General features: G+C 49.4%; 1 protein-coding gene across 1 annotated transcript; it reads right to left on the reverse strand.

Annotated features, from left to right (window-relative positions):
• Positions 1-5,856: 5,856 nt before the first annotated feature.
• On the reverse strand, positions 5,857-11,362 carry LOC135973523 (uncharacterized). Its single transcript, XM_065557205.1, has 2 exons — positions 7,356-11,362; positions 5,857-6,535 (listed from the first exon to the last, which is right to left on the reverse strand). Exons 1-2 carry the CDS (start codon positions 7,891-7,893, stop codon positions 6,033-6,035), a joined length of 1,041 nt encoding a protein of 346 aa, XP_065413277.1. The 5' UTR covers positions 7,894-11,362; the 3' UTR covers positions 5,857-6,032.
• Between the last annotated feature and the right edge of the window lie 216 nt (positions 11,363-11,578).

Here is an 11,578-nt window from a genome sequence, read left to right on the forward strand (position 1 = left end):
GGCTGGGATGATTTCGTTGGTGTTGGTCCTGCTTTGAGTAGGGGATTGGACTAGATGACCTCCTGAGGTCTCTTCCAACCCTAATCTTCTATGATTTTCAGGGATAGACAGCACGGAGAAGTAACAGACCAAAACGCCCCGTCATCTCTGGGTGAACACTTTTCACAAAATGACGACTCCATATCTGACCTCTCAGTCCTCATCTTCAAAGGAAACTTGAACACCTTCAAAAGGGAAGCCTCTGGGTTTAAATTCATAGCGGTGCTAGACACTAAAAATCCAGGACTCGATAAAGACGCTGGATTTATGGCTCATTACAACAATCTGTAACCCACTAACCCTGCTTTGTCCTGTGACTACAGAGGTGTTAACTGCCCACTTCACCTTGAATGGTCTCTTGCAACACATGTTAACGCCTTATGCTTAACAATTGGTTCCACTTTGTGTTTAGCTGTGACACGCTGGATAGGTCCACACGGTGATAAAAAAAATCCACGCAGCAGCAAGTTTAAGCACCCAGCCAGCTCACTTGGGCTTGCAGGGCTCAGGCTGCAGGGCTGTAAGATTGCAGTGTAGATGTTTGGTCTCAGGTTGGAGCCCGGGTTCTGGGACCATTCCTCCTCGTGAGGTCTCAGAGCCGAAGCCTAAGGCCGAGCCCAAATGTCTCCACTGCAATTTTATAGCCCTTCATCCCAAGTCAGCTGACCCAGGCCAAACACGGCCATGCCATGTGTCTTTTATCACAGTGTAAACCTACCCTCTGGGTACCTTTCCCAGACATGAAGAGGATTCCACTAACAGAAGTCGGTCCAAAAAAAGATAGCACCCAGCTTTGTCTGTCATGGAGAAGTAGCCCTTTCTGTGTATGTACTCAGAAATCAGGTGAGGGTTAGAATCAGGATATGCATTCCATCTATCATCCCCCTCACACACACACTATTATTTCCTGCACATTGACTAGAGTCACAGTCCTGTGCAGCAGTCCACTCTTGTCATCCAGGTGTGCAAGCCTGGTAACTGCCCCCACCATAGATTTTCCAACCACCGATCAATAGCAGTGCAGGGTTGCAGGCTTCCTGAACAAAATTGCCACTCATTTCTCTGCTGTCAAAACATCTCTAATTTTAGTGAGTCTGCCCTGCAGGGCTTGAGTGAGCTTGGCACAGCAGTCCACAAATTCTGCATTCGAAGTTCTGCAACCACTGCTGATCATCCCAGATTTACATCATGAACCAATTCCACCACTCGATGCTCTTTTCATGGGCCCAGAAGTGCCATTCCACCATATGTAGCTGGTGAGCGAATGCCTGCACATCTGGGGACTGTCATTCACTGTTACATCATCCACTCCCCCTTGGTTTTCTATTTTTGCTGCTGCAGGACCTGTAGTAATAGTTACCAAAGTTCCACAAACACAGAAATATCAGACACTCTGTCTTTAAAACAGATGTGAGAACTCTGCTGATCGCTTCACCATCCATGTTTCTGCCAGTGAGATGCCAGAGAAATTGAAAAGCAGCATGAGGAACTGTGGAAAAAGAAAATATGGGATGGAACAAAGGGAATTGTTGGGACTTGACCCCAAGCTCCCATAATTCCCTGAAAGGAGTGCTGGTATCCCACAATGCACTGCAAAAGTGTCCCACACTGGCATGGAGCACACTGGCGGGGGGGGGGGTGTCACTGGGATGCCTACCTACTGTGCACCATGTCTTTTGCCAACACAACCAATGACAGCACTGGCAAAGGCAGCCCAGGGGGCATGCACTCTAACAACATTGCAGAATTGGCAGCTGTATACCAGCAAAAATGCTGCTGGTGACATTTTCCAGTGTATACCTGGTCTCAGACTAGAACCAATGGGAAGAAGAGAATCCCGCCCATGTCCTTCAATCCACACTTGAGGTATCTCTGCCACCCAGGGCGGGAGGGGAATTCACTCTCCATGGAAGACATCATTCTTTATTTCTTTACAGGGGCTGCCAACGGAGGGGTCCGGTTTGGTGCCAGATGCGACAGTGCTATAAACTGGGCAGAGATCCATCCAGTCATTTTCCACAGGCCACTGAGCAGGCATCTGACAGGGCCCTGTTCTGCCAATCTCCCTCATGGTGAGGAGGTTTTACTGATGCAAGCAGCCCCGTTGAGAAGACACATGAGCACACCATTGTGTTTGGGGGCATTCTAACACACAGCTGACTCATGTGGCTATTAGGCTTTTGTAAAAGACAAATGGTCCATTGTACACCCCCTAGTTCTGCTGTCTGACTCACAGCCGAGAGGACAAAAGCAACCATTACAAGGCTCCATGGGAAACTCCTTTGCATACATAGTTTCTTAACAAACAAACCACAATTTACTGCCACTGCTTGTATGAGGCAGACACCTGTGCATCAAGGCAGGATTTTCCAAGGGAAGTAAGAAAGCTGAATTTCAGTGAGGTCTGGGTGCCTAGTTTGCTTAGGGTATGTCTACACTACGAAATTAGTTCGAATTTATAGAAGCCGGTTTTATAGAAATCGGTTGTATACAGCCGATTGTGTGTGTCCCCACATAAAATGCTCTAAGTGCATGAAGTCGGCAGACCGCGTCCACAGTACGAGGCTAGCGTCGACTTCCGGAGCATTGCACTATGGGTAGCTATCCCACAGTTCCCGCAGTCTCCGCCGCCCCTTGGAATTCTGGGTTGAGATCCCAATGCCCGGGTGATGCAAAACAGTGTCGCGGGCGGTTCTGGGTACATGTCGTCAGGCCCCTCCCCCCCCGTCACAGCAACGGCAGACAATAGATTCGCGCCTTTTTACCTGGGTTACCTGTGCAGACAACATACCACGGCAAGCATGGAGCCCGCTCAGCTCAGCTGAGCTCACCGTCACTATATGTCCTGTGGGTGCCGGCAGACGTGGGACTGCATTGCTACACAGCAGCAGCTGCTAACTGCCTTTTGGCGGTAGACGGTGCAGTAGACTGGTAGCCTTCATCGGCGATCTGGGTGCTGGCAGCCGTGAGGCTGCATTGCACCAGCCCCTTGCCTTTTGGCAGTAGATGGTGTATTACGACTGTTAACCGTCCTATTACAAGTTGGGTCATCGCACATTAGCAGAGTCTTCCCTGAGCAGCAGATCGTGCAATAGGCCTGAAGACCATCGTAATACACTAACTGCCAAGCGCCCAGTATTTGCTGCCAAGCACCCAGAAAGATGCCGAGGGCTATCAGTCACGCTGCACCGTCGTCTTAAAATATAAAAATTAGATTTGCTCTGTATTCATTTGCTTCCCCCTCCCTCCGTCAAATCAACGGCCTGCTAAACCAAGGGTTTTCAGTTTAATATTTGGGGGGACCATTCTGTGTGACAGTTGTTTGTGTTTCTCCCTGATGCACAGCCACCGTTCTTGATTTGAATTCCCTGTACCTGTACGCCATGTCGTCACTCGGCCCGCCCTCCCTCCTTCCCCTAGTCCGTCAGATACTACTTTCGCGCCTTTTTTTTTAATTCTGGGTTGAGATCCCAATGCCCGGATGATGCAAAACAGTGTCGCGGGCGGTTCTGGGTACATGTCGTCAGGCCCCTCCCCCCCCGTCACAGCAACGGCAGACAATAGATTCGTGCCTTTTTACCTGGGTTACCTGTGCAGACAACATACCACGGCAAGCATGGAGCCCGCTCAGCTCAGCTGAGCTCACCGTCACCATATGTCCTCTGGGTGCCGGCAGACGTGGGACTGCATTGCTACACAGCAGCAGCTGCTAACTGCCTTTTGGCGGTAGACGGTATAGCATGAGTAATAGCCGTGGGGCTGGCAGCCGTGGGGCTGCATTGCACCAGCCCCTTGCCCTTTGGTAGGCGATGGTGTATTATGACTGGTACCCATCGTCATCGTACTGGAGTGGCTGTCAATCATGGCCACCTGGGCATACATGCTACTGTTTCGATGATGATGGCTACCAGTCATAGTATACTATTTTCTGCCAATTGCCCAGTATTGTCTGCTAAGCACCCAGAAGAGGCCGAGGGCGATGCTGGGTGCTGGCGGATGTGGGGCTGGCAGACGTGGGGCTGCATTGCTACACAGCAGCAGCCCCTTGCCTTTTGGTAGACGATGGTATATTACGATTGGTAACCATCGTCATCGTACTGCAGAGGCTATCACTCATGCTGCACCATCGGCTGCCAGCTTAAGATGTAAAAAATAGATTTGTTCTGTATTCATTTGCTTCCCCTTCCTCCGTGAAATCAACGGCCTGCTAAGCCCAGGGTTTTCAGTTTAATCTTTGGGGGGACCATTCTGTGTGACAGTTGTTTGTGTTTTTCCCTGATGCACAGCCACCTTTCTTGATTTTAATTCCCTGTTCCTGTACCTGTACGCCATGTCGTCACTCGGCCCTCCCTCCCTCCCTCCTTCTCCTGGTCCATCAGATACTAGTTTCGCGCCTTTTTTCTGACCAGGCGCCATAGCTAGCACTGGGATCATGGAGCCCGCTCAGATCACCGCGGCAATTATGAGCACTATGAACACCACGCGCATTGTCCTGGAGTATATGCAGAGCCAGAACATGCCAAGGCGAAACCCGGACCAGCCGAGGAGGCGATTGCAGCGCGGCGAAGAGAGTGATGAGGAAATTGACATGGACATAGACCTCTCACAAGGCACAGGCCCCAGCAATGTGGAAATCATGGTGTCACTGGGGCAGGTTCATGCTGTGGAACGCCGATTCTGGGCCCGGGAAACAAGCACAGACTGGTGGGACCGCATCGTGCTGCAGGTATGGGATGATTCCCAGTGGCTGCGAAACTTTCGCATGCGTAAGGCCACTTTCATGGAACTTTGTGACTTGCTTTCCCCTGCCCTGAAACGCCAGGATACCAAGATGAGAGCAGCCCTCACAGTTGAGAAGCGAGTGGCGATAGCCCTGTGGAAGCTTGCAACGCCAGACAGCTACCGGTCAGTCGGGAATCAATTTGGAGTGGGCAAATCTACGGTGGGGGCTGCTGTGATCCAATTTGCCAGGGCAATGAAAGACCTGGTGATATCAAGGGTAGTGACTCTGGGCAACGTGCAGTCAATAGTGGATGGTTTTGCTGAAATGGGATTCCCAAACTGTGGCGGGGCCATAGACGGAACCCATATCCCTATCTTGTCACCGGAGCACCAAGCCACCGCCTACGTAAACCGCAAGGGGTACTTTTCAATGCTGCTGCAAGCCCTGGTGGATCACAAGGGACGTTTCACCAACATCAACGTGGGATGGCCGGGAAAGGTACATGATGCTCGCGTCTTCAGGAACTCTGCTCTGTTTCGAAAGCTGGAGAAAGGGACTTTCTTCCCGGACCAGAAAGTAACTGTTGGGGATGTTGAAATGCCTATCGTGATCCTTGGGGACCCAGCCTACCCCTTAATGCCATGGCTCATGAAGCCGTACACAGGCAGCCTGGACAGGAGTCAGGACCTGTTCAACTACAGGCTGAGCAAGTGCCGAATGGTGGTGGAATGTGCATTTGGACGTTTAAAAGCGCGCTGGCGCAGCTTACTGACTCGCTCAGACCTCAGCGAAAAGAATATCCCCATTGTTATTGCTGCTTGCTGTGTGCTCCACAATATCTGTGAGAGTAAGGGGGAGACCTTTATGGCTGGGTGGGAGGTTGAGGCAACTCGCCTGGCCGCTGATTACGCGCAGCCAGACACCAGGGTGGTTAGAGGAGCACAGCAGGGCGCAGTGCGCATCAGAGAAGCTTTGAAAACGAGTTTTGTGACTGGCCAGGCTACTGTGTGAAACTTCTGTTTGTTTCTCCTTGATGAACCCTCCAACCCCCCCCCCGACCCGGTTCACTCTACTTCCCTGTAAACCAACCACCCCACCCCACCCTCCCCTCCCCAATTCGAGCACCGCTTGCAGAGGCAATAAAGTCATTGTTTTTTCACATTCATGCATTCTTTATTAGTTCCTCACAGAAGTAGGGGGATAATTGCCAAGGTAGCCTGGGATGGGTGGGGGAGGAGGGATGAAAAAGGACGCACTACATTTTAAAACTTTAAGTCTTATTGAAGGCCAGCCTTCTGATGCTTGGGCGATCATCTGGGGTGGAGTGACTGGGTGGACGGAGGCCCCCCCACCGTGTTCTTGGGCGTCTTGGTGAGGAGGCTATGGAACTTGGGGAGGAGGGCTGTTGGTTAAACAGGGGCTGTAGCGGCGGTCTCTGCTCCTGCTGCCTTTCCTGCAGCTCAACCATACGCTCGAGCATATCAGTTTGATGCTCCAGCAGACGGAGCATTGACTCTTGCCGTCTGTCTGCAAGCTGACGCCACCTATCGTCTTCAGCCCGCCACTTGCTCTTTTCATCCCGCCATTCAGCCCGCCACCTCTCCTCTCGTTCATATTGTGCTTTTCTCATGTCCGACATTGACTGCCTCCACGCATTCTGCTGTGCTCTATCAGCGTGGGAGGACATCTGCAGCTCCGTGAACATATCGTCCCTCATCCTACGTTTTCTCTTTCTAATGTTCACTAGCCTCTGCGAAGGAGAAACATTTGCAGCTGGTGGAGGAGAAGGGAGAGGTGGTTAAAAAAGACACATTTTAGAGAACAATGGGTACACTCTTTCATTACAAGGTCGCATATTTCGGCTTGCAGGCAGCCATGGTAGGCCACAGTGTTTTGGCTTTTTTAACCTTCTTAACATGCGGGAAAGGTTGCAAACAGCAGCGCATTTCCCATATCAAGGATGAATTGGGTTGTCCATTTAAAATGGGTTTTCAATGTAAAAGGAGGGGCTGCGGTTTCCCGGTTAACATGCGGCACAAACCCAAGTAAACCACCCCCCACACACACACGATTCTCTGGGATGATCACTTCACCCCTCCCCTCCACCGCGTGGTTAACAGCGGGGAACATTTCTGTTCAGAAGAGCAGGAACGGGCACCTCTGAATGTCCCCTTAATAAAATCACCGCATTTCAACCAGGTGACCGTGAATGATATCACTCTCCTGAGGATAACAAAGAGAGATAAGGAATGGATATTGTCTGCATGCCAGCAAACACCGGGACCATACGCTGCCATGCTTTGTTATGCAATGATTCCAGACTACGTGCTACTGGCCTGGCGTGGTAAAGTGTCCTACCATGGCGGACGGGATAAGGCAGCCCTCCCCAGAAACCTTTTGCAAATGCTTTGGGAGTACATAAAGGAGAGCTTTCTGGAGATGTCCCTGGAGGATTTCCGCTCCATCCCCATACACGTTAACAGACTTTTCCAGTAGATGTACTGGCCGCGATTGCCAGGGCAAATTAATCATTAAACACGCTTGCTTTTAAACCATGTGTAATGTTTACAAATATTTACAAAGGTACACTCACCAGAGGTCTCCTGTGTGCCCTGAGGGTCTTGGGTGAGTTCGGGGGTTACTGGTTCAAGGTCCAGGGTAACAAACATATCCTGGCTGTTGGGGAAACCGGTTTCTCCGCTTCCTTGCTGCTGTGAGCTACTTACAGTACCTCCATCCTCATCTTCCTCGTTCCCCGAACCGTCTTCCCTGTGTGTTTCTCCAGTGAGAGAGTCATAGCACACGGTTGGGGTAGTGGTGGCTGCACCCCCTAGGATCGCATGCAGCTCCACGTAGAAGCGGCAAGTTTGCGGCTCTGCCCCGGACCTTCCGTTTGCTTCTCTGGCTTTGTGGTAAGCTTGCCGTAGCTCCTTAGTTTTCACGCTGCACTGCTGTGTGTCCCTGTTATGGCCTCGGTCCTTCATGGCCTTGGAGATCTTTTCTAATACTTTGCCATTTCTTTTACTGCTACGGAGTTCAGCTATCACTGCTTCATCTCCCCATATGGCGAGCAGATCCCGTACCTCCCGTTCGGTCCATGCTGGAGCTCTTTTGCGATCCTGGGACTTCATCACAGTTACCTGTGCTGATGAGCTCTGCGTGGTCACCTGTGCTCTCCACGCTGAGCAAACAGGAAATGAAATTCAAACATTCGCGGGTCTTTTCCTGTCTACCTGGTCAGTGCATCTGAGTTGAGAGTGCTGTCCAGAGCGGTCACAATGAAGCACTGTGGGATAGCTCCCGGAGGCCAATAACGTCGAATTCCATCCACACTACCCCAATTCCGACCCGCAAAGGCCGGTTTTATCACTAATCCCCTCGTCGGAGGTGGTGTAAAGAAACCGGTTTAAAGGACCCTTTAAGTCGAAAGAAAGGGCATCGTCGTGTGGACGTGTCCAGGCTTAATTCGATTTAAAGCTGCTAAAGTCAACCTAAACCCGTAGTGTAGACCAGGCCTAAGATTCCTTTGAAAAGGTCATCCCAAGTCTGCTCACCAGCAAATACTTTGCCTCAGCCAGGGTGCAGTCATCTTGCTCAGCAAGCAGAAGTCTTAGCAAAAGCAAGAGTGGATGCAGGATGAACAGAGAGACACTTCAAAGGGTGGAGTCTTCCTAGCACTACAAAGAATGGGCAGTAACGTTCAGTACCTGGCGGAGGAGAATTTAAATGAAGGTATGTGGAAGAGGGAGGATAATAGGCTACTTTATTGCAGTGTTAGGATGGTACCTGGAGCAGGACTATGCAAACAGAGGCAGTAAGAAAAGGTTCCATGTTACATTATGATCTCTTGCCCATGCAGCACTGGGACTTGAAAGCAATTCCCTGATCTGTCAACACTTTGACTGGGTATCCATAAGGCCTTACAAAATACATCCAGAAGGCCTGGGCCATAGTCTGCTCAGACAAATCCTTCACAGGAACCACCACCACAAATGTTGTGTAATCATCAGTCATGATGAGCACACGATGCTGTCAGAGGTTGTGTTGGCAAAAGATGTGGTGCACAGTGGGTAGGCATCCCAGTGACCCCCATGCCACTGTACCCCATGCCAGTGTAGGACATTTTTGAAGTGCACTGTGGGATACCAGCTTCTGTTAGTGAGAGAGACAAGCTTTCAAGCTACACAGAGCTCTTCTTCAGCTGACCCAAAGAGAGCTTTGTGTATCTCCAAAGCTTGTCTTTCACCAACAGAAATTGGTCCAAGAAAAGATGCTACCTCACCCACCTCCCCTCTCTCTCATATCCTGGGACTGACACAGCTACAACACTACATACAGACCAATGCTAGGAATTCCAATTTGAATGAACGGTATCTCATCATTTCTTTCAGATCCTTTTAAGCCTCAACTTGCACAAGCAATCACTTGCTCCCTATCATCTTGGTCCTGAGCAAGGATAGCTCCCAATCCTTTGTTGCTGGCATCAGTAGACACTCTAAATGGTAGTTCATAATCTGAATATGCCAGGCTAGGTGATTTCACTAGGAGAGATTTCAGTTCTTCAACTATTGCTTGGCATTCTGCACTCCATTTTACCTGGGCAGTTTTGGTAATTTTCTTATCTCCAGTATTTCTTAGCAATTCATGTGATGGCAGAGTAATATTAGCAAAGTCCTTTATAAATCAGCAATAATAACCAACAAATCCCAAGAACTTCTGTATGTCTCGTACCATAGCAGGTACCGGCCATTCCTCTACCACTCTCTGTATCAGGAAGGAGGTCCCAGAGCTCAGACTCCATGCTGAGCCTGAATCTCTACACTGCAATTTTATAACCTACAGCTTGAGCCCCCACAAGCCCAAGTTAGCTGACACGGGCCAGCCGCGGGTGTTTAATTGCGGTGTAGACACACTCTATCTGTCCCAAAAAAGTTCACCTTTTCTTTTAGAAGATGACACTTGAAGGTTTAATTTTTAATCCATATGGTGTGAGTCTTTCAAATACCATACCCAAAGTGTTGTAACTGTTCCTCAAAGGCTTTGGAATATACAATGATGTCTCCTAGATGCAATAAAAGGGTATCAAACTTTTCAGAATCTCGACAATGCTCCAAAAATCTCTGAAAAGTCCTCAGAGCATTACGTAATCCTAATGGCATTCTTGTCAACTCAAAGTCCCGTGGGTGTCACCAGAGCATTTTTTTCTTCATATTTTGGTGCCACTTCCAATTTGCCAATACCCACTTGCTAAATGGACAGTAGAGTAGAAAATTGCCGACTTAAATTCCATTAAGGAATCTTCAATTCTTGATAAGGGAGAGGCATCTTTATGGGTGACCTGGTTCAGTTTTTGGTAATCTACACAAAAGTCTAGTTTCTCCATCTTTTTTCTCAACTAGCCCAATGAGTACTACCCCTGCACTATCACTCTCTTTTATTACATTAGCTTCCAACATCCTTCACTGGTTGTACAAAGCTGGATCAATTGGTCAAAATGGTTCCCTAATTAGAGGCTGTACCCCGGTGGGTATGGTGTGCTGTGTCTGGTGGCATACCCACAATCCAAAGGAGGTTGTGAGAAAGCTTTTTCATCTTTCTCAATCAACTGTACCAACCTGTCAACATGCACTGCGGGTGCTGAAGGCACTCCCAAGTCTATTTTCTTCGTCCATGCGTATGGCTCTGTCCCGCCATCCTGGATTACTATCTGCAGGTATCCCGCTTCCACAACCTATTCCTTGAGCACCAAAATGTTCTCCCAACCTATGCACATCAGACGCCAGCCACCTGATTTCTATTTAGTGTCACAGTCTGGCCCCATAATTTAGCATCCGGACTGATACTAATCCTTTTTCCACAACACCACTTTTTGCCACTGTTGTGGAATCGCCTTTTGCCAACAAGGTTCCAGTAAAACACCACAATCCTGACCCTGCAGACCAGCTTTTGTTTTACAAATAATGGTTTCTCTATATAGCCAGCACATGGGATAGCCAAACCATTTCCTGCTACCAATTTCATCCTGTTCTCAATCAATCTGGAGTCCAATGTTTCCTAAAATGTTGGCTCCATAAGGTAGTGACTCGAGACCGGTATCTAGCAAGGCCCACATTTCTAGCCCATTAATCTTATCCAACACACTTGGACACCTTCCTACAGCAGTAGTCTGCCCTTTAATGTCATTTGGGTCTATTCTCTGTCTCCCTGTGGTCTGACCCCCAATCCAGGAGACTGTGTTTAAAGCCATGGCATTAATATTCCCCTCTCTATATATTCCATCTCACTATAACTTCTGCAAATAGGGTTGCCATCATGATCAAATTTAGCAGTTGTCCCATTTACCCTATTCTGACTCCCTGTAGCCTGTACTTGTATTCTCTAGGTGCCGGGAACTCCTATTTCAAAGCCAATCTCGTACATTGAATTTCTTTCCTTATGTCATCAATGAGTTTTTTCAATTCCTCTATCTCTCTTTTAAATTTTCTTTGAAAAGTATCTTCCATTCCAGAATTACCATCCTCTGACTTCTGGCTAGTCTGCCCCACACAGTGCCCACCATCTACAGGCTGCATGTCAACAGATTTGCAACTATGTTGTGGACACATGGTAACTACCCTGTCTGGTCCTTTCAGGGCCGGCTCTAACTTTTTTGCCGCCCCAAGCAGCAAAAAAAGCGCCGCCCCGCCGTAACACCCCCCCCACCCCCCCAGCGCCACCCCGCCGAAACACCCCTTGGCGAGCGCTGCGCAACACTTCCCACCGAGCGCCGCCAAACACCCCCCGCAGAGCGCTGCACTGCCGAACCCCCCCCCCCCC

This window comes from Chrysemys picta, chromosome 9 (genome assembly GCF_011386835.1).
Source record: "Chrysemys picta bellii isolate R12L10 chromosome 9, ASM1138683v2, whole genome shotgun sequence".
NCBI lineage: Eukaryota > Metazoa > Chordata > Testudines > Emydidae > Chrysemys > Chrysemys picta.

Coding starts and splice junctions, on each gene's coding strand:
- LOC135973523 (XM_065557205.1), bottom strand. CDS start 7,893: ATGAAGTCCCAGGATCGCAAAAGAGCTCCAGCATGGACCGAACGGGAG. Junction 6,536..7,355: donor GGGCACACAGGAGACCTCTG/GTGAGTGTACCT, acceptor CTCCTCCACCAG/CTGCAAATGTTTCTCCTTCG.